The 23287-nt window shown below is 39.8% G+C and overlaps 1 protein-coding gene across 50 annotated transcripts in view; it reads left to right on the forward strand.

The window, feature by feature from the left end:
- Nucleotides 1-8968: 8968 nt before the first annotated feature.
- The window catches only part of ABI2 (abl interactor 2), a 105291-nt gene continuing 90972 nt past the window's right edge, over nt 8969-23287 (forward strand). For 32 of the 50 annotated variants that reach the window (XM_059053394.2, XM_067026611.1, XM_067026607.1 and 29 more), the window contains exon 1: nt 9024-9333. In XM_059053394.2, the coding sequence (XP_058909377.1) occupies nt 9217-9333 (117 nt within the window). In that variant the 5' untranslated portion in view covers nt 9024-9216. Of the gene's footprint in view, nt 9334-23287 lie in introns of all 50 variants that reach the window. The other 18 variants (XM_067026612.1, XM_067026627.1, XM_067026634.1 and 15 more) reach the window with 6 other exon arrangements.

The following is a 23287-nucleotide window of genomic DNA, read 5'->3' on the forward strand; positions in this document are numbered from 1 at the left end:
ACTACATGACAAAGAACAGAAGGCTTCAGTTACAGGCTGTAGAGGCGGAAGAAGCACAAGGAACGGTTGGGAGTCAAACCATTATTTTTGTTACTTTTAGTTTATGAGCAAGAGAATTAAACTACGTATCTTATCAAGGAAAACTGTCAACATTGATGCTGAATAGAAATACTGGAGATTGTTCAGAGTGAGAAGAAACAAAGCTAGGAATTGGTTTGACTAAGTTAAAGAGTAATATTGATTATAGTCATTTGTATGAATTTTTCAATTATACTGCAGCATTAGGTGTGTTCATCTTTCATTATTTGTTGCTGTGTTGCAAGGTCAGCAGCTAATAGATAATTGATTTTTAGAGCTTAAAAGGGCCTTGTAGAGATTATATAGCGTAGCCTGCTCACAATTTACAATTTTAGAGGGGGAAATCTAGGGCCTCTGGGAGTAGAAGAGTAACATTATTTGGCTTTCATTTTGGATTTTCTCATAGCCTTCCAAAGATAGGTGCTTAAGTCAATGCTGTTATTATATTCATAGGATTTTGTTAAGCTTTCAAGGAAGTGTGGATTCAAAGGGAATTGGAAAAAATTTGTTTAATATTCTTGATACAGAGCCTTTGAGGGAGATGCAAATGTGTTTTGAATGTTAAATTTACTTAGATTTAAAAATACATATCTTCAAGTGAAGTTGCCATGACAACCTTTCTTAATGTGTGTATAAAATTTATGTCTGTCTCTGAGGTTTTCATCTTTCTCAATACAGGGTTTAATCACAAGAATTGGGCACTGTGGTGTATTTCTATCTAGATGGTGCCCTGTGGGAATTATATAATTTTGAGAAATGCAAGTCAAGCATCAGAGCAGTTCTGTAGCATGGTGATCCCACCAAGGTAAATGTCATCTTGTTCTCTCCATGATCATATTGATCTGGCTTCAAACCTAAGATGAAATTCTGGATTGAAATAGAACCATGAGTCTGTTCTGAGTTTCTGTTTTTTTCATATTTGGGGAATTTGTACGAGGGCCCTAGGAGGTTTGGGAAATTTTGGACTAAATCTCTTGGATAGCCCCCAAACTGATCCAGTCTCCTTGGGATCATCTAAATCTAATCCATAGTATAGGTTGACTCAGAACCACAAGAGACAGCTCTACAATGGCCAGCCATGTGCACAGAGACACCCCAGAGACTCCTTCTGGCCTGAACTCCAATCCAGTAATCCTAGAGAGATACCATTATCAGACCTTTTCACTCACTTTTACCTCACTTCATATGCACTTGTCTATCAGTCTCTCTTTTGCATGTCAGGGGCCAGGAGAAGAGTACTAGGATTTTGGACACCCAAAGTTTAGGAGGAAGGAATTCTCATCCTCAATTCTGGAAATATGAATTTATTAAGCAGTGGAATAAGGGGGTAGTCACTGGTACCTTCTGGTAACTATGACTTGAATTTGAGATCTCTTAACATGGCTGCCTGAGATTTTGAGATGCTTGCTAAAGAGCTATGTTTGTGTTTTATATTTTAGTTCCTCTGTGGTATAGTAAAAAATAATAATGATTTTTTTTTGCAATTTAAGAACCTGACGATAATTAATTAAATTGAGATTAGAAGTATGATCTACTAATGTGCTAGCTTTGAATTTACTTTATTCTTAATAGACTTTGTAAAACTATGTTACATTTAAGAGACTCCATGGATATGTTCTAATCCAATAGCCTTATAAAAGGGGGAAATGAAAGCTGAGAGAACTTAGTTTATATGAGAATTTGCCCAGGCCAGCACAATTTTTTTTCCCCAAACTTGTTCAGAATGTGATTTCCTTTTGGTTTCATATTATTCTCTAAAGGATGAATTTAAAACCAAGGAAAGGCCCCCTAAGCAAAAAGAACTGCCTAAATTACTATACTATGCTATTGATAACTGGTAGTCTCCTAAAAACAAACACTTGAGAAGAGATGTCCCATCTATGATGGGACATGCTATGATGTTTATAAAGGTTTGGGGGCTTATTTTTATTGTAAGAGGCACAATCAGGGCCAACTACATAATTTGTATGCCCAGTGCAAAATGAAAATATGGGGTCTTAGCTGGGGATGAAGTCAGTCTCCCCCCTTCCACCGTTGGGTCTGCTCTTTTAACCTGTGGTTGATGAGAGACCCCCCTCCCCACCCCACCCCTAAGGGATTGAAGTCTCCATGCTGGAACAGTGTTGCTTACCTGGATCAGGGGTAGGCAGAGGAGCCCCGCCCAGTTACCTGGTAAGCATACTGTGGTGTGGCCAGCCCAAAGCAGAGGTGACTTCTTCCTTGCCCTGCCTCAAGATGCTGCAGAGCAAACTGCTGGCTGGACTCCAGCCCTCCCCACACCTGCTCCCAGGCCCCCATTGGAGGGTGACGTGGCAGAAAGTGGGCCTCCCTCATCAACTCTCCTCCTAATGCAATCTTACTGCTGCTCTGGGTAGAAGGCAGCAGTGGTAATGGGCAGGGATGGTTAGAGGGAGGCCAGGCAGGGTGCAGGGCACCAGGGAGCAGGAAGCTGGTAACTGAGAACATGTCTAGGGAGGCAAGGAAGTAAACTCTAAGCCCTGGGCATATACTCCAGGGTCCCATTGGACTTCACTTACAAAATACAAATTCACAAATAAAATTTGAGAATTGCACTGCAGTGCCTTCAAAGTGTTATACCCCAACATAGGGTCCTTCTGAGGTGTGGGCTTCTGTGGGACTACGTTGGTTGCAGCCCATGAAGCTAGCCCTGGACACATCTGACCTTACACAGCATGGTGCTGTGACTCAGTGGTTTTTGAGGGCTGTGCCCCTGGTGGTATGCTAGTTGTCCTTGCAAATACCCATAAATGTCTTTTTCATGATTTATCATCAAGCAATTTAAAACTCTCTAGGATGTCTTAAAATTATTTACAAAATAGGCAACAAATAGATGCCAAACTTAAAAGCAATTTCATAATACAGACTTTTATTAAAGTTGCAAAAGTGATACAGTACACTAAAAGTCTCTTATCTGAAGCCCCATTTCACTGATGGAGCTCTTACTTTCCTGTATTTTAATAATTGCCAAACATTTTCTGCTGGAAGGTAAAATGGGATTTTTCCCTGAAATATCATTATAAAACCCTATGAAATATTTCAGTGATATGAGTCATTCACTTATTCATATGGTTGGACATCTAGATAATAGAAATCTGTGAGAAATATATTGTTAATTCCTGTGGAGGAGGAAGGAAGAAATCCTACTGATGTATTTTAAGTGTAGTTAAATTCAGTATTCCTTGCCATTTTAAAATACCAAAGTTATTCTCTTTTGCTCCTTTCTTTCCAAGAGGCTACATAAAATTACTTTGACAAGGAAAATCATGAGTCACTTTTTTTGCTGTTAACCTCTTCTACATTCCATTTCATGAACATAGCAATCGGTGGTCAATGATATTCTTAGCAACCTTGTACTATACAAGTGAGACTTGTTACCATATACCATGATGTTTAGTTAGCAATTTTGTCAAAGTATAACCTCTTTGTTTGCAATATTACTGAAACTGATAAGAAACAGCTTGTTATAAAAAAAAAGTTAGCAGCTTTGAAAATCATACATGCTGCAGTGAATATTCAACATACAGGTTCTAATGGTATTAAAGCATAATCAGAAAAACTGGTATATTTCAAACTCTTAGCAATTCATGTTATTAAGTGAAGGTCAAGATAGTTGTCAGTAATAAAAACCTAGTTAGTACATTTTGAGGCTTGATGCTCTATAGAACCTTTAACATAATTTAAGACAAAATGTGAACAAAAGTAGCTAATTTTAGAAATCCAATTTTTGTGAACTGATTGGTGATCTGTCTGCTGTGGGAAAGGATGATCTGTTTTATGCTTTAGCTCTGAAATTCACTGTTTTTATTGGGGAGGGATATGTAAAACCAATTTTAGTAGAAACTTAAAGAATTGAGGACTTTTTATTCTTCAAAACCATATGCCTTTCAAGATAAATTATCCCATTGGTTATGTCTATACACAGAGATACGTTATCATGAAGAATTTCAGGTTTATATTGTCCACTTTTATGGTTTGATGGAAAAACTTTTTTCCTCTTTTCACTTTTCACAGGAAAGGGAGCTATTTTGTTGTCTCTTACAGGAAACTATTATAGATTCTAAATATTTAAATATAATCCTGCCAGGTTGTATCTTGGGTATATGTTATTTTCTGTCCTTTGAAGAGTAATTTCTTCTTGAAAAATGCTTTTCATTGGGTATTGGTTAGTGTGAGGGGATTATTGTTGATTTTGTTAGATGTGCAACAATATTGTGGTTATGTGGCAAAATATCCTTGTTTTTTAGAGATATATAATAAAGTGTTTAGGTTTAAATGTCATGATTACTGTAATTTTCTTTAAAATTCTGTATCATAAGAATAATATAAGGTAAAATAGAAGCCATCGTTACATCTAATCAGTGGATGTTTGTGTATTCATTACACCATTCTCCATACTGTATGTTTGTAATTTCCATAATAAAGAGACAAAAAAATGACTTTCAATAAAAATGAAAAAAATATGTATGAGACTTGTGGACTCCTGACTTCCTGAAAATGGGAGGGGATTTTTTTTTCTTACAGACTTATTTTGGAGGATTCTTTGTATTCTTTCCAGTCATTTTTAACTTATTTCTTAAAATGTGTATTCATATAGCTATAAAGCATGGAATGCTCTATTGCACAGTAAAGCTTTCTTTTTAGTAGTTTGGTACATTTTAAACCATTAAATAAGTATCCCTAAAATTGAGACCAAGGTTTATATCACTAAAGCTGAAACCAAAGTTTCAGATGATAAAGTGTGCCTCAAAATATAAGGCTTAGATCCCAGTCATTTACCTTCTGATCACATACAAAAAATTTGTTTCAAAGATTTAATATATATACATTATATACACTTGGTATTAAAATTTCCTGGTAGTCTTAAATTTGATTAAAACCCCAAAATGAGTATAAATGTGTATGAAAATATTAATCACTGATAATTATTTTTCTTGTTTGGGGTAAGAATAGGAACTAAGTTAACCATGTCATTGCTTGAGTAAAACACTCTGCTTTGCATTTCTCCTGATCACTACTCTGTAATATCTCAAACAGGGAACTTAACTGCTTGAAAAGGAATTCTTTTAAATTTCATTGAAATATATATTCATTCATTGAACTGTATGTGTACATATATATCCAACTTGGTATTGACTGATAAAATCACATAGCAGCCAGAAAACTAGTTTTGAGATTCTCAAGGTAAAGAAAGAAAACAGTCCCAAGTATCTTCACAAAGGATGACATTCTTATAGTTTCTTATTTAATAGTTTCCAAGCATTTAATGTAAAACCAGGAAAAGGGATAAATCTTACAGAAAGCGCTGTTGTGTGGAAATGAAACAGATGGTATTCTTTAGGTGCCATAGATGTTATTCTCTAATAAATTTTAAAAATGTATGAGAAAATACAGTAATATTAACTACTAATTAATATTCAGTGTTTAGGATTTTAAACCTGATAGGTTGATGTCATTTAAAAGAGAGACTGAAAATTTGGAGACAAAGAGTTAATGATGAAAATAATGTGGGGTTTTTTTTGTATTCTTTTTGGGGATAGCTATTCTCGTTTCCCTGATGATTAGTGATGTTGAGCATCTTTTTTTTCCTTTTTTTAATGTTTATTTACTTATTTATTTATTTTGGCTGTGCCAGGTTTTAGCACACAGGATCTTTAGTTGCAGCATGTGGACTTCTTAGTTGTGGCAGGCGGGCTTATTGCGGTATGCACGTGAGATCTAGTTCCCCGAACCAGGGACGGAACCCAGGCCCCCTGCATTGGGAGCGTGGAGTCTTACCCACTGGACAACCAGGGAAGTTCCTGAAAACAATGTTTATGATGAATTATCATGTCAGTGTGTGCAGGAAGAGTCTGGAGGCAAAGTCTGAAGTGAATCGGTAGTCTTCTATATATCATAAGACAAGCAATGTAAACAATTCAGTTAAACAACATTTATTTCTTTAGAGCCCATAACATTAGGCAATATATTATGTGCTTTACCTTAATTTCCTCATTTAAGTATAGAGTTGCTAGGATGAGATACATCAGGGGAATTCCACAGTATCTTTATTTCAGCAGAATTTGACACTTTCTCACCAGTCATGTGACTATGATGATGAAATACTGGATAAATGTGAATCTTTTAAGGTACAGTCACAAGTGGCCCAATTTAAGGCATACTGAGAGTGGCTCTGACCAACTAAGTGAGTCTTCCAGGGTCAAGCCGTTAGGCCCTCTTCTTGGCCCTGATTTCTTCAACATTCTTATTGAAGGCTATAATGAACCCCAGAGTCTTGCTTATCAAATCAGTAGATGATGTGAAGCAGATAATTTATTTCAGGAGATGGTAATGAGGGTTTAAATTTGGGAAAAAGCCAAGGCATAATTGGAAATAAATATAAGGAAGGACCTGCAATTAGATTTAAAAAAAATCAACTGCACTTGGCTGACTGGGTTAATATGTAATAAATCTACGACTTTTTAATGCTTACTTTGAATCAAACTGATGATAAAATTGCTTTAAAAATGTCATCTTGGGGCTTCCCTGGTGGTGCAGTGGTTGAGAGTCCGCCTGCCGATGCAGGGGACACGGGTTCGTGCCCCGGTCCGGGAAGATCCCACATGCCGCAGAGCGGCTGGGCCCGTGAGCCATGGCCGCTGAGCCTGCACGTCCGGAGCCTGCGCTCAGCAAGGGAGAGGCCCCAACAGTGAGAGGCCCGCGTACCACAAAAAAAAAAAAAAAAAAAGTCATCTTGGGATGCATTAATAAAAGTATTCTCTCCGATTTGGGGAGATAATAGCCTCACTGGAGTCATAAACTAATCCATGCTCATTTTAGAAGAATTAAGATGCGCAAAACCAAAAAACCCTACAATCCCTCCACTCAGGTAATATATATGCACACACGATGCATGCATGTACTTTGTATAGATTTTGTAGTTGTCTTCTGTTTTGCTGAAATGTTCTTGGTGGCAGGAGAAGTGTGTATCTATGTCTTTCAATTCTTAGAGTCTAACGAACATTAAAAGGTTCTCTTGGCAGAGTCCTACTTAGACCTTCAGAGCCAGAAGGGCAGTTTCATTGGCACCGCCTGGGACCTTGTTAGCACTATGAAGTGGGGCAGACCAACTGAATCAGAAAGTCTGGGGCTTGGGGCCTAGGGGTCCTTCTGTTCAACAAGCCCTGCAGGTGATTCCAATCCACTCAGAAGTTTAAGAACTGACCTGAGTTTAACCCTTTGATTTTTCAGATAAGGAAGCTAAGATCCAAAGAAGTCACATATTAATTTGAGAAAGTGCATACTAGAATCTTCAGGCAGTGATACCTAGGATGATGAATCGTCCCTCTGGGGAGAACTGTTTATTGGGCTAATTGCTAAGCAGTATTTGAAAGAATGCTAGGTGGAAACAAGTAATGGGGGAAGAGTGTTTAGCATTTAACTTACCCTGGTGGACTTATCACAGTTCCAACAGTAGTAGCCTTTGATTCATTGAACTTTAGTCGGAAAGAAAAGTTTGCTTGATCTAATATGTTAATCCCTGAAGCATGTTTATGGGCCATTTAAGTAACTACTCCATTCCATCACTAAAGCTAATGAATCTCTAGAGTGTGACCCTGCAGCTTTCATTTTAAAGAGCTCTTCACACTTAAGTTTGAGAACCACTAATACAGAAGATGTTTAAAGTGGTTAAGAACAAAACTAGCTGGACTGGAACAACATTTTCAGTATCCTTTAATTTGGGTTCCACAGAGAAAACACAATTTGCTAATGTGTATATAATAAAGCCAATATAACATCATCAGAGATTGCTCCAGAAATGTGTAATGGTAAGGCATTAAAGTGATTTTTTGAGAAAGTGTAATATAGTTTCCTCATAATCTGGGAAGAAAAAAAAAAGGGAAAATATCACTGTAGGAGGGCCAAGAGATCACAAATACAAGAGTTGAAATAATGAATCTTGCTCTAAACTGCAAATGTAGTCAACCTTGACTTTCCACAGTAGTAATAAAGGTCATGGACTTTATAATATCTCAGCAGTTGTCAGGAATTTTAGTTTTTTAAGATTACATTGTGTGGAGTAGTCAGATTTAGGAAAAAACACAGTATCCAAGGAATAACAGTAATAACTGCAAGATCAAAATGATCTACCTTGAATTTTTGTGTCATTTATCGTTTCCCGAGGTGCTTTAAACTTTTATTTTATCCATGTAACAGCCCGGTGAGGAATGAAAGAAGCAGCAAAACCGTTTTCGAAACTTTAAACACGGAATAGACGAAGAAAAAAGTGAAGTTGACAGACTCAGAGAAATGACAGAAAAGGTTGTCACTGAGGAAGCGTAGCAAAGAGAGGGCAAGCGCAAAAAGCTTAAGTACGGAGGATGGTCAAAGGACAACAGAACAGAAGCTAACCTGGCAGGGGGAAACGGTGTCAATGGGCAAACAGGTGCAAAAAAGGCGAAGGACAGGAAATTTGGGATTAGGAAATTGAAATTTACTTATCTGTACCAGAGAGGATAGATGAGGTCAAAGATGAAGAGAAAAATGAAAAGTGGGGCGGCACTTAAAGCTGCATGAAAGTTTAGTGGTCTGATGTTATCCCTCAGGCCCATGACCATGGGGTTGGGCCCCAGGTTGAGGATAACGCCGAGGGGAGTCGCTGAAGACGCGGGCCAAAAGACCACGGAGCCGGGTGGGCGTTCACGCCGGACTAACAAAGACAGACGGGGGCGCTTCTCCAGCCACGCAACCTTCGGGGGCCGAAGGGTTAACCGCGCGCGCTACTCCCGCGCGCATCCCGGCCCCCCTCCCGCGGTCGCTAGGAGACGCCGGAAGTGGGGGAGGGGCGGGCGGCGCGACCAAGGGTGGGAATCTTTTTCAGGATCCCGGAGGCGGAGGGAGGCGAGCGCGCGTGCGCGCGCCGTGCCGGCCGTCGCCGCGGTGACCGTCCTCGGAGTCCGTCGGCTCGCGCCCCGCCCCCGTTCCTACTGCCCCCTCCCCTGTCGCTGGCGGGGAGTGTTTCTCGCTCCTCCCGGTTGCTGCCGCCGTCGCCGCCGCTCCTCCTCTCCCAGTCTTGGGTTTCCCTGGCGCTACTGCCGCCACTGCCTCTGCGGTCTGTATGAGGAGGAGGAGGATGTGAAGATGGCGGAGCTGCAGATGCTGCTGGAGGAGGAAATCCCGGGGGGCCGCCGGGCCCTCTTCGACAGTTACACGAATCTGGAACGGGTGGCCGATTACTGCGAGAACAACTACATCCAGGTGCGACGCATCTCCCGGCCTGGACGCGTCGGGCCTCGGGGTGGTGAGGGCGCGTGGGGGACCCCCGGCCGGGGGCCGCGTGCCTGGGGGCGTAGGGCGCGCGGGGTCGAGGCCGCGGCGGGGATACAGTCCAGATGACTCCCCGTGTAGGGGGGGGAGGAGCATGGTGGGAGCTGGGGTTGGGGAATGGGTGAGAATTCTCCGGTTGGAGGAAATTGTAGCTTTAAAACATTTTTAAAAGCCGCGAATCAGCCCTCTGTGTGTGTGTGTGTGTGTGTGTGTGTGTGTGTCTGTGTGTGTCTGTGTGTGTGTGTCTGTGTGTGTCTGTGGTGTCCCCCGCCTCCTCGCTTCTTCCCTCCGCCGCCTCCGCACTCGGTGCCAGTCAATTTTCGGGATGGCGGAGGAGGCGGAGAGTGGCATTTTCTATTTGACAGAATCCTGCTTCCCCATATGGCAAGGGTGTGGGGGGATTGATGGGTCACCCCCATTCCCCAAGCTCTGGAGGATTTTTAAGGGGTTATATTGCTGCAAAGTAAACTGTCTCAGCTTTCTATTCATTTGAATGCATCAAAAGATCGGTTTTTGTTTTTTTGCTTGTTTTTAGGTTCTAACTGGGGTTACAGTATAAGAGTAGCTGTCCCTTGTTGGAAGTTAATGCCATTTTTCTCCCTGTAGAGAATGAGAAGCTGCATGATAATGAGCTCTTCCGTCCCGCCACCTCCCTCCAATCCCATTAGAATAGGTAATTTGCCTGTGGGGAAAAATTGGGGGATTATTTTTCAGAGAGAATTAGGAAATGACCCTCATGGTTTAGTTTTTCCTGTGATCATTGGTTTGGCACAGGGACTCAGTGGTAGCGCTGTATGTATGTGTATGGAGGCGGGGGATATTGGGTGAGATGAAATCCAGCTGCTCCTGGAAGAAGCAAAAGATTCTGTGGATTAAAAAAAAAATTCCTCTTTAAAAATTATTTGAAAGAATAGTTTAAAACGCACAGTTTGCAGTCAGTATCTTTTGTTTTTTTTATAGCTTATTCTGAATCACAGGTTCTACCTCCATTTTTTCCCTTCCCATTTAAATTCTCTTGGGATGAAGGTGGAAATGGAAGAAATGCGTTAAATTGTTCCTTCACTATGGTCTTTTTTTCCTGTTCCCACCTCCATCTCTCTAGGCATCCTTCTTAACATCAGCTGTATTGGGAAGCATTCTCAAGTCTTGGTTTAAACCCAAAAAAATAGGTGTTAAAATTTACAGGTTCATAAATTTTGTAAGGACCACATGGTTGATCAAGGATAGTATTGTGAGATTTTGCTTGATTAGACATGTCCTGAAGTCTATATTTTCTTGTAGGGAATATTTGTATTGGAGAATAAATCAGACATAACCCAAGGCTTTTCCCTCTAAAGAGGCAGTTGAAAATATGGCTAGTAGGAAAAGAAAGAATGTGACTTGGGTCAAAGATTCATACAAAAAGTACAGTTGTCCATATTCATAGGGTGCTTTGCTGATACTGAGTGTGGTAGGAGAGATTCAAAGGTTAAGATGCTCAATTTTTCACTAAATACATTTGAAAGTCTTCTGTAGCCTGGCACTGTGTCAAGTGTTGATGATTCATACCTAGTGTCCACAGAATCTCATAGTGTAGTTAGTAGGAGAGGCTGATCCGTGAGCAGATGAATACCATGTAGTGTGTCAGTTTATACTCTTAATGGGCTGCAGGTGGGAAGAAGGAAGAAGCTATGCTGTCCTCACTCTTGGGAATTCAATCTCTAGGAGAGGCAAATTAAAAGGACTGAAGTTGTAATTACAATCCCTTGTGCAACATATTATGAGAAAGAGTTGCAGGTCAGAAGAGAAATTGAGGGTGGAAAACTGATTGGGTTGGGGTTATCACCACTAAATTTTTTTAAAAAAAGAAAGAAACAGATTTCTCTTTGGAAGATAATTTTTATTGTAATTTGAAGGTATAGTTCCTCTTATGTTACACTTGTTACATAAGGGTAAAAGTACCTGAATTAATAAAGCTGAGAGAGTAAAAGGATCAACAACTGTCATCTTTTTATATATTTTATACATTTATTCCAGTTCAAGAGAGAAGAATGTTACTGCCATCATTTGTCTTAGCAATGGGACTCAGAATTTAATGGGATGGTATTTTAAAATTCAAAGTATAAATACTGGTTAATAGAAATGGACTTGGGTTTTAAAATATCTTCTTTCTTCAACTTAGCATCTAAAATAAACTTTAAGCTTTTACCTCTTAGATTATCATCTGTGTTAAGATCCAGTGGGTATATTGTTGGGGTTCTCTTCCCAGATGACAACGCTTACATGATTTGTTTGTGGTAAAGTTGATAAATAGAAGATGGTGATAGTGGATTTGTGCTGATCCAGCTGCTCATTTGCCTGGCTCTTCTTGGTGACCAGCAGGAGTTTCGATGCTGCCTGTGACCCTGCGATAGATGAAAGTCATTTGGTGGGATCGGTGATCAAATGGTCAATTTAGCCTTATGATAGCATCATGTCCTAACCATTAGCTCAAGTTAACTCACCCAACACTCATTTTATTTTGTGGAAATATAAGTTTTGCCTGTAAAGCAGAAAAAAGGCAAATCTACTGATCATAAGTAACAAATGATAAGGTTCTTTGCTCAGTGTCCTTAAATAGCTGGTTTTATGCATGGGAATATAAAAAAATAAGGTAAATAAGAATATTCTAAATGTGTATTATATTTAGTGTGAAGCTTGAGCAAAGGAAAATGGTGTGCTGTCCTTCTGAAAACAAACATATTGTGTTTAAATTATTTCTATCATGAAAATGTCCTTCAGAAATGTTATCTATTGGCATTAGGAGTGCTCAGATAACTACCTGTATTAACATACACACACAATCTACAGGTACATCAGGGTTGTAAGTAGTAGTTTTCCAGGTTACTAATGCAGTGAACATTAGAAATTTAAAAATCATCTTTAGTAAAAAAGTTAGATGATTCTGTTTTATTTCAACCTCTAGAAAAAGTGATAGTCAAAATATTTTTCTAAAATGTGATGATAAAAAGTTATAACTACAGTTTCCTGTTTCCCCGATTGGTTTTCTTTCCTGTAAAAAGGATTAAAGTTATTGTTAAGGACTTTTTGGAGATAAATGTAAGACCTGTGTTTTTTTTTCTTCATTTATAAATATAAACATTGATTCCTAATCTAGGAAGTGTCCAGAAACTTTTAAAACATTTTTGATTAACTTGGAATCTACATATTTACAAATGGAGAATTTTATAATAACATGGGTTGCTTTAATGCTTTGGTGGATGAAATAAGATTATATTTGTTACTTTCCTAAAGTAAGTCTGAAAAACCAACTTGTTCATATTTATCTTTTTCCTTTTCTTAGATAAAAGAAAGTTATTCCTTTTTGTGAGTGTTAATTCACATAGATACATAGTAAAATCCCATTGTCCACTGTTTGGATTAAGAACAAAGTCATCCAGTAAAATGGCTTTGCTCAGAAGAACAGAAATTAAGAATTTACCTTAATGTTTTGATAAATGCTGGAGAGGGTGTAGAGAAGAGGGAACCCTCTTGCACTGCTGGTGGGAATGTAAATTGATAGACCACTATGGAGAACAGTATGGAGGGTCCTTAAAAAACTAGAAATAGAACTACCATACGACCCAGCAATCCCACTACTGGGCATATACCCTGAGAAAACCATAATTCAAAAAAAATCATGTACCACAATGTTGACCGCAGCACGATTTACAATAGCCAGGCCATGGAAGCAACCTAACTGTCCGTCGACAGATGAATGGATAAAGATGTGGCACATATATACAATGGAATATTACTCAGCCATAAAAAAAACCAAAATTGAGTTATTTGTAGTGAGGTGGATGGACCGAGAGTCTGTCATACAGAGTGAAGTAAGTCAGAAAGAGAAAAACAAATACTGAATGCTAGCACATAATATATGGAATCTTAAAAAAAAAAAAAAAAAAAAAAAGCTTCTGAAGAACCTAGGGGCAGGACAGGAATAAAGACGCAGACATAGAGAATGGACTTGAGGACATGGGGAGGGGGAAGGGTAAGCTGGCACGAAGTGAGAGAGTGGCATTGACATATGTACACTACCAAATGTAAAATAGCTAGCTAGTGGGAAGCAGCCGCATAGCACAGGGAGATCACCTCCGTTCTTTGACCATCTAGAGGGGTGGGATAGGGATGGTGGGAGGGAGATGCAAGAGGGAGGGGATATAGGGATATATGTGTACATATAGCTGATTCACTTTGTTATAGAGCAGAAACTAACATAACATTGTAAAGCAATTACACTCCAATAAAGATGTTAAAAAAAAAGAATTTGCCTTAATGTTTTATCTGAAATCTTTCTTTTGAATAATGGGAAAAATGTCATTAATAGCTTTCCTTTTTTCTCATTATCAGCAAGGATACTCTCAGAATTCATTAAAAATTGCAGGAAGGGTTTATAAGGGCATAACAGAATCATGGCTTACTAGTCAGTTTCATTAAAAAGTAGTTACTAAAATGATATAAAGATTGCAAATTCTTAATAAAAGCCATTAAAATGCATGCTCATTGTTGAAAAATTATTAGAAAATACAAATAAATATTAAGGAAGAAACTTAAAATTGCCTAATCATTTTGAATATACACCTGGTATTTATACTTTTAAATCTTTTTGACATGTACATCTACGTATCATATATTTTAAAAATATTATGTTCATGTTCAATATTACATTTATACCTTGCTTTAAAAAGAGACTTTTAATGGTGGTAGTCTTTGTTTTTTTATGAATGGTCATGGAGTATACAGAAAGGAGGTTTGTATTTATGTGTTTGACTTCTGTTCTCACAATTAGAATAATGTTAAAATTACCTAGAATGAAGAAGGAGAAAGTAGAAATTTGAGGACTGTTTGCATCCTTCCCTGTAACTTTTGTCTTTTACCTCTACAGAGAGGAGTGAACCATGCAAGTGAACATCAGGCTGAATTAGGGAGATTGAATTTCCATAGATGGAGGTGATTTAACACATCAGAATTTTTTTTTAATTTTATTTTTTTAATGCAGCAGGTTCTTATTAGATATCTGTTTTATACATATTAGTGTATAAATGTCAATCCCAATCTCCCAGTTCATCCCACCCCCCCACACCCCCGCTTTCCCCCCTGGGGTCCATATGTTTGTTCTCTACATCTGTGTCTCCATTTTTGCCTTGCAAACCGGTTCATCTGTACCATTTTTCTAGATTCCACATATATGCATTAATATATGATATTTGTTTTTCTCTTTCTGACTTAACTTCACTTTGTATGACAGTCCCTAGGTCCATGCACATCTCTACAAATGACCCAATTTCATTCCTTTTTATGGCTGAGTAATATTCCATTGTATATATGTATCACATCTTCTTTATCCATTCGTCTGTTAATGGACATTTAGGTTGCTTCCATGACCTGGCTATTGTAAATAGTGCTGCAGTGAACATTGGGGTGCATGTGTCTTTTTGAATTATGGTTTTCTCTGGGTATAAGCCCAGTAGTGGGATTGCTGGGTCATATGGTAATTCTATTTTTAGTTTTTTAAGGACCTTCCATACTCTTCTCCATAGTGGCTCTATCAATTTACATTCCCACCAACAGTGCAAGAGGGTTCCCTTTTCTCCACACCCTCTCCAGCATTTGTTGTTTATAGATTTTCTGATGATGGCCATTCTGACTGGTATGAGGTGATACCTCTTTGTAGTTTTGATTTACATTTCTCTAATAATTAGTGATGTTGAGCGTCTTTTTATGTGCCCCTTGGCCATCTGTATGTCTTCTTCGGACAACTGTCTATTTAGGTCTTCTTCCCATATTTTGGTTGGGTTGCTTTGTTTTTTTAATATTGAGCTGCATGAGCTGTTTATATTTTTTGGAGATTAGTCCTTTGTCAATTGATTCATTTGCAAATCTTTTCTCCCATTCTGAGGGTTGTCTTTTCATCTTGTTTATGGCTTACTTTGCTGTGCAAAAGCTTTTAACTTTCATTAGGTCCTATTTGTTTGTTTTTGTTTTTATTTTAATTACTCTAGGAGGTGGGTCAAAAAAGATCTTGCTGTGATTTATGTCAAAGAGTCTTCCTCCTATATTTTTCTCTAAGAGTTTTATAGTGTCTGGTCTTACATTTAGATCTTTAATCATTTTGAGTTTATTTTTTTATGGTGTTAGGGAGTGTTGTAATTTCATTCTTTTACACATAGCTGTCCAGTTTTCCCAGCACCACTTATTGAATAGACTCTCTTTTCTCCACTGTATATCCTTGACTCCTTTGTCATAGATTACTTAATCATAGGTGCGTGGGTTTATCTCTGGGCTTTCTCTCGTGTTCCATTGATCTATATTTCTGCTTTTGTGCCACTACCATGTGGTCTTGATTACTGTAGCTTTATAGTATAGTCTGAAGTCAGGGAGTCTGATTCCTCCAGCTCCATTTTTTTCCCTGAAGATTGTTTTGGCTATTCACGATCTTTTGTGTCTCCATACAAATTTTAAGATTTCTCGTTGTAGTTCTGTAAAAAATGTCATTGGTAATTTGATTGGGATTGCCCTGAATCTGTAGATTGCTTGGGGTAGTATAGTCATTTTCACAGTATTGATTCTTCCAATCCAAGAACATGGTATATCTCTCCATCTGTTTGTGTCATCTTTGATCTCTTTCATCAGTGTCTTATAGTTTTCTGCATACAGGTCCTTTGTCTGCTTAAATAGGTTGGTTCCTAGGTATTTTATTCTTTTTCTTGCAATGGTGAATTGGATTGTTTCCTTAATTTCTCTTCTGATCTTTCATTGTTAGTGTATAGGAATGCAAGAGATTTCTGTGCATTAATTGTGTATCCTGCAACTTTACCAAATTCATTGATTAGCTCTAGTAGTTTTCTGGTGGCATTTTTAGGATTCTCTCTGTATAGTATCATGTCATCTGCAAACAGTGACAGTTTTACTTCTTCTTTTCCAATCTGTATTCCTTTTATTTCTTTTTCTTCTCTGATTGCCATGGCTAGGACTTCCAAAACTATGTTGAATAATAGTGGTGAGAGGGGACATCCTTGTCTTGTTCCTGATCTTAGAGGAAATGTTTTCAGTTTTTCACCATTGAGAATGATGTTTGCTGTGGGTTTGTTGTATATGGCCTTTATTATGTTGAGGTAGTTTCCCTCTATGCCCACTTTCTGGAGAGTTTTTTCCATAAATGGGTGTTGAATTTTGTCAAAAGCCTTTTCTGCATCTAATGAGATGATCGTATGGTTTTTCTTCTTCGGTTTGTTAATATGGTGTATCTCATTCATTGATTTACGTATATTGAAGAATCCTTGCATCCCTGGGATAAATCGCACTTGATCATAGTGTCTGATCCTTTTAATATGTTGTTGGATTCTGTTTGCTAGTATTTTCTTGAGGATTTTTGCATCTATATTCATCAGTGCTATTGGTATGTAATTTTGTTTTTTTTGTAGTATCTTTGTCCAGTTTTGGTATCAAGGTGATGGTGGCCTCCTACAGTGAGTTTAGGAGTGTTCCTTCCTCTGCAGTTTCTTGGAAGAGTTTGAGAAGGATGGGTGTTGGCTCTTCTCTAAATGTTTGATAGAATTCACCTGTGAAGCCATCTGGTCCTGGACTTTTGTTTGTTGGGAGATTTTTAATCACAGTTTCAATTTCATTACTTGTGATTGGTCTGTTCATAATTTCTATTTCTTCCTGGTTCAGTCTTGGAAGTTTATACCTTTGTAAGAATTTGTCCTTTTTATCCAGGTTGTCCATTTTATTGGCATAGAGTTGCTTGTAGTAGTCTCTTAGGATGCTTTGTATTATTGCAGTGTTGGTGGTAACTTATCCTTTTTCATTTCTAATTTTATTGATTTGAGACCTCTCCCTCTTTTTCCTGATGAGTCTGGCTAAAGGTTTGTCAGTTTTGTATATCTTCTCAAAGAACCAGCTTTTAGTTTATTGATCTTTGCTATTGTTTTCTTTGTTTCTGTTTCATTTATTTCTGCTCTGATCTTTATGATTTCTTTCCTTCTACTAACTTTGTTTTTTGTTTGTTCTTCTTTCTCTAGTTCCTTTAGGTGTAAGGTTAGATTGTTCATATGAGATTTTTCTTGTTTCTTGAGGTAAGATTGTATTGCTATAAACTTCCCTCTTAGAACTGCTTTTGCTGCATCTCATAGGTTGTTTTGTTTGTTTTTGTTTTTATAAATTTATTCATTTGTTTTTATTTTTGGCTGTGTTGGGTCTTTGTTGCTGTGTGCAGGCTTTCTCTAGTTGCAGCATGCTGGGTCCACTCTTTGTTGTGGTGCGTGGGCTTTTCATTGTCGTGGCTTCTCTTGTTGCAGAGCATGGGCTCTAGGCACGCAGGCTTCAGTAGTTGTGGCGTGCGGGCTCTAGAGCACAGGCTCAGTAGTTGTGGTGCATGGGCTTAGTTGTTCTGCGGCATGTGGGATATTCCTGGGCCAGGGATCGAACTCACATAGCTCTGAAGCTGGTGGAAACGTTATAACTCATATAGTTCAATATTTCCCAAACCAGGATTGTGTAATAACGTAAAAATACTTGTTGTAAAGTAGTTACTGCATAATGTGCCCCTTTTGAACCTACAAAACACAATATCAGGCTTCCCTGGTGGTGCAGTGGTTAAGAATCTGCCTGCCAATGCAGGGGACATGGATTTGAGCCCTCATCCAGGAAGATCTCATATGCCGCAGAGCAACTAAGCGCTCATGCCACAACTACTGAGCCCGCATGCCACAACTAGTGAAGCCTGTGCGCCTAGAGCCTGTGCTCCGCAACAAGAGAAGCCACTGCAGTGAGAAGCCCGCCACGGCAATGAAGAGTAGCCCCGGCTTGCGCAACTAGAGAAAGCCCGTGCGCACGCAGCAACGAAGACCCAATGCAACCAAAAATAAATTAATTTTAAAAAAATGTTTAAAAAAACCCCCCCATACCACTGAAATGCCGTGATCCAGCGTCAAGGTCATAAACCATATTGCCAAGATGGCTTAAAGATGGCTGAAGAGTAAGACCCAGAGATCTCCTTCCTCCTCACAGAGACCTCAGAAATACATCTACACGTGGAACTTCTCCTATAGAACACCCACCGAACGCTGGCAGAAGATCTCAGACCTCCCAAAAGGCAAGAAACTCCCCACATACCTGGGTAGGGCAAAAGAAAAAAGAATAAACAGAGACAAAGAATAGGGACGGGACCTACACCAGAGAGAGGGAGCCGTGAAGGAGGAAAGACTCCCACACACTAGAAGCCTCTTCGCGGGCGGAGACTGCGGGTGGCAGAGGGGGAAGCTCCGGAGCCGCGGAGGCAAGTGCAGCCACAGGGTGCGGAGGGCAAAGCGGAGAGATTCCCGCAGAGGATCAGTGCCAACCAGCACTCGCCAGCAAGAGAGGCTTGTCTCCTCCCCCGCTGGAGTGGGCGGGGGCCGGGAGCTGAGGCTCGGGCTTCAGTCAGATCCCAGGGAAAGGTCTGGAGTTGGCAGAGTGAAAACAGCCTGAAGGTGTAGTGTGCCACTGCTGGCCGGGAGGGAGTCCGGTTGAAGTCTGTAGCTGCCGAAGAGGCAAGAGACCTTTTCTTCCCTCTTTGCTTCCTGGGGCATGAGGAGAGGGGATTAAGCATGCCGCTTAAAGGAGCCCCAGAAACGGGCGTGGAGCTGCCAAAGAGACAAGAGACTTTTTCTTGCCTCTTTGCTTCCTCGGGCGCGAGGAGAGGGGATTAAGAGCACCGCGTAAAGGAGCTCCAGAAAGGGGCGCGAGCCGCGGCTGTCAAAACGGACAGTAGAGACGGGTGTGGGACGCTAAGGTTGCTGCTGCCGCCACCAAGAGGCCTGTGTGTGAGCACAGGTCACTCTCCACACCGGCCCTCCCGGGAGCCCGTGCAGCCCACCACTGCCGGGGTCCCGGGATTCAGGGACAGCTTCCCCAGGAGAACGTGCAGCGCGCCTTGGGCCTGTGCAGCGTCACGTCGGCCTCTGCCGCCGCGGACTCGCCCCGCACCCGTGCCACTCCCTCCCCCCAGCCTGAGTGAGCCGGAGCCCCCGAATCAACTGCTCCTTTAACCCCGTCCTGTCTGAGCGAAGGGCAGACGCCCTCGGACGACCTACACGCAGAGGCGGGGCCAAGTCCAAAGCTGAACCCCAGGAGCTGTGCGCACAAAGAGGAGAGGGGTGGGGTCTCTCCCAGCAGCCTCAGAAGCAGCGGATTAAAGCTCCACAATCAACTTGAAGTGCCCTGCATCTGTGGAAAACCTGAATAGAAAACGAATCATCCCAAGTTGAGGAGGTGGACTTTGGGAGCAAGATATACTATTATTTTCCCCTTTTTTTCTTTTTGTGAGTGTGTATGTGTGTGCTGCTGTGAGATTTTGTCTGTATAGCTTTGCTTTCACCATTTGTCCTAGGGTTAGACCGACCCGTTTTTCTGTTTTCTTTTTAATAGAAATTTTTCTTCTTAATAATTATTTTTTATTTTAATAACTATACTTTATCCTACTTTATTTTGTCTTCTCCCTTTCTTCCTTTCTTCCTTCCTTCCCTCCTTTCTTCCCTCCTTCCCTCCTTTCTTCCTTCCTCCCTTCTTTCCTCCCTTCCTTCCTCCCTTCCTCTCTTCCTTCCTCCCTTTCTTCCTTTCCACCTTCCTTCCTTCCTTGCTTTCTTCCTTCCTTCATTTCTTCCTTCCTTCCCTCCCTCCTTCCTTCCTTCCTTCTTTCCTTCCTTCCTTTTCTTTCCTTTCTATTTTTTCTCCCTTTTATTTTGAGCTGTGTGGATTAAAGGCTCTTGGCGCCCCAGCCAGGCACCAGGGCTGTGTCTCTGAGATGGGAGAACCAACCTCAAGACACTAGTCCACAAGAGACCTCCCAGCTCCACGCAATATCAAACGGCAAAAATCTCCCAGAGATCTCCATCTCAACACCAAGACCCAGCTTCACTCAAGGACCAGCAACGAACGGTGCTGGACACCCTATTCCCAACAAAGAGCAAGACAGGTCTACAGCCCCATCCATTAGCAGAGACGCTGCCTAAAATCATAATAAGGCTACCAACATCCCCAAACACACCACCAGACGTGGACCTGCCCACCAGAAAGACAAGATCCAGCCTCATCCACCAGAACAGAGGCACTAGTCCCCTCAACCAGGGAACCTACTCAACCCACTGAACCAACCTTAGCCACTGGGGACAGACAACAAAAACAACGGGAACTACGAACCTGCAGCCTGCAAAAAGGAGACCCCCAAACACAGTAAGATAAGCGAAATGAGAAGACAGAAATACACACAGCACATGAAGGAGCAAGATAAAAACCCACCAGACCTAACAAATGAAGAGGAAATAGGCAGTCTACCTGAAAAAGAATTCAGAATAATGATAGTAAAGATGATTCAAAATCTTGGAAATAGAATAGACAAATTGCAAGAAACAGTTAACAAGGACCTAGAAAAAATAAAGAGGAAGCAAGCAACGATGAGCAACACAATAAATGAAAAATACTCTAGATGGGATTAATAGCAGAATAACTGAGGCAGAAGGATGGATAAGTGACCCGGAAGATAAAATAGTGGAAATAACTACTGCAGAGCAGAAGAAAGAAAAAAAGAATGAAAAGAACTGTGGACAGTCTCAGAGACCTCTGGGACAACATTAAACGCACCAACATTCGAATTATAGGGGTCCCAGAAGAAGAAGAGAAAAAGAAAGGGACTGAGAAAATATTTGAAGAGATTATAGTTGAAAACTTCCCTAATATGGGAAAGGAAATAGTCAATCAAGTCCAGGAATCACAGAGAGTCCCATACAGGATAAACCCAAGGAGAAACACGCCAAGACACATAATAATCAAACTGTCAAAAATTAAATACAGGGCTTCCCTGGTGGCGCAGTGGTTGAGAATCCGCCTGCCGATGCAGGGGACACGGGTTCGTGCCCCAGTCTGGGAAGATTCCCACATGCCGTGGAGCGGCTGGGCCCGTGAGCCATGGCTGCTGAGCCTGCGCGTCCGGAGCCTGTGCTCCACAAAGGGAGAGACCACAACAGTGAGAGGCCCGCCTACCACAAAAAAAAAAAAAAAAAAAAAAATTAAATACAAAGAAAACATATTTAAAAAAAAAAACCCAAACCCCCCCAAAAACCACAATATCATTTGAAGTGTTCTGGGAAGTCTTGCAGTAAAGAAACCTGTTTAACTTACCTACATGTAGTATTTCACAAAACGTATTAGTCCTCAAAACTGTTTTTGGATGCCCAGTAACTATTAACAAGAACTACAGCACAGTCTTGGAAATGCTGTTGTAATTAATTTTCTTTTTATAAACTCAGAAGCTTATGCCCGTAGAGGTTAAACAGTTTTGAAGTCATCCATCCCTGGGCTGTAGCTTTTGGACTTCCATCTGAATTTATATTCAAAAGTTTTAAGCAATTACAGTCCAAATGTTTAGCACTTCTTTGCTAGTCTTAAATTTGTCTGTTCCTGCTCTCTTTCCAGCCCCTACTTCCCAAATGGCTGAAGACAAAAGTCTGTTTCTCGCTAATGGAAGACTGCTTTGAATTTAGGCACCCTCTATGGCTGTGCTGTCTAGTACAGTAGCCATTTGTGGGCATTTAAATTTTTTGAATTGAGATATATTTCACATACTGTAAAATTCACCTATTTAAAGTGTACAGTTTAGTGGGGTTTTAGTGTATTCACAAGATTGTGCAAGCGTCACCACTATCTGATTCCAGAACATATTCATCACTCCAGAAAGAAGCCTGTACCCTTTATCAGTCATTTCCCCATCCCCCTCTCCCTCTGCCTCCTGGCAGCCATTAATCTTTTTGTCTTTATGAATTTGCCTATTCTGGACACTTCATATAAATGGAATCATACAATATGTGGTTTTTTGTGTCTGTGTTCTTTTATTTAATATAATGTTTTCAAGGTTCACTATATTATATGTCAGTATTATCATTTTGTTTTTTCTTAAAATAACAGTTTTATAGAGATATAATTCACATACCATTTAATTACTGATTTAAAGTGTATAATTCAGGAGTTTTTAATATCTTCACCGATACATGCAACCATAAGTACAGTTAATTTTTAGAACATTTTCATTGCCTCAAAAAGAAACCCCATACTGCTGAGTTACCACGTTTTATCCTCCCAGCTACCTATATCTAGGCAACTACTAATATACTTTTTGGGTTCTTTTTGTCTGTTCTGGACATCTCATAGAAATGGAGTCATATCCTATGTGGCCTTTTATATCTAGATTTTTTTCACTTAGCATGTTTTCAAGGTTCATCCACGTTGTATTATGTATCAGTGCTTCATTCCTTTTTATAGCTGAATGGCTGTACTACATTTTTGTATCTATTCATTAGTTGATGGATTTTTGAGTTGTTTTCACATTTTGGCTATTATGAATAATGCTACCAGAACATATATTAACATGTAACGTTATAAACACTCATGTATACATTTTTATGTAGGCATTTATTTTTTCTTTCTCTTGGGTATATACCTAAGAATAGAATTGTCGGGTCATATGGCAACTATATTTAACTATTTGTGGAACTGTGCAATTGTTGTCCAAGCTGGTTATACCATTTTACATTCCCACTAGCATTGTACAAGAGTTCTAGTTTCTCCACATCCTCATCAATACTTGTTATTGACTGTCTTTTTGCTTACAGCCATCTTAGTGGGTGTGACGTGGCTTTTGTTGTTTTGATACGCATTTTCCTAACAACTAATGATGTTGAGTATCCTTTCATGTGTTTATTGACCATTGGTATATCTTCTTTGGAGAAATGTCTATTCAAATCTTTTGCACATTTAAAAATTGGATTGTTTGTCTTTCCATTTTCTAATTGTAAGAATTCTTCATATATTTTGGATACAGGTCCCTTAT

The sequence above is a fragment of the Kogia breviceps genome, chromosome 2 (genome assembly GCF_026419965.1).
Source record: "Kogia breviceps isolate mKogBre1 chromosome 2, mKogBre1 haplotype 1, whole genome shotgun sequence".
Lineage (NCBI taxonomy): Eukaryota > Metazoa > Chordata > Mammalia > Artiodactyla > Physeteridae > Kogia > Kogia breviceps.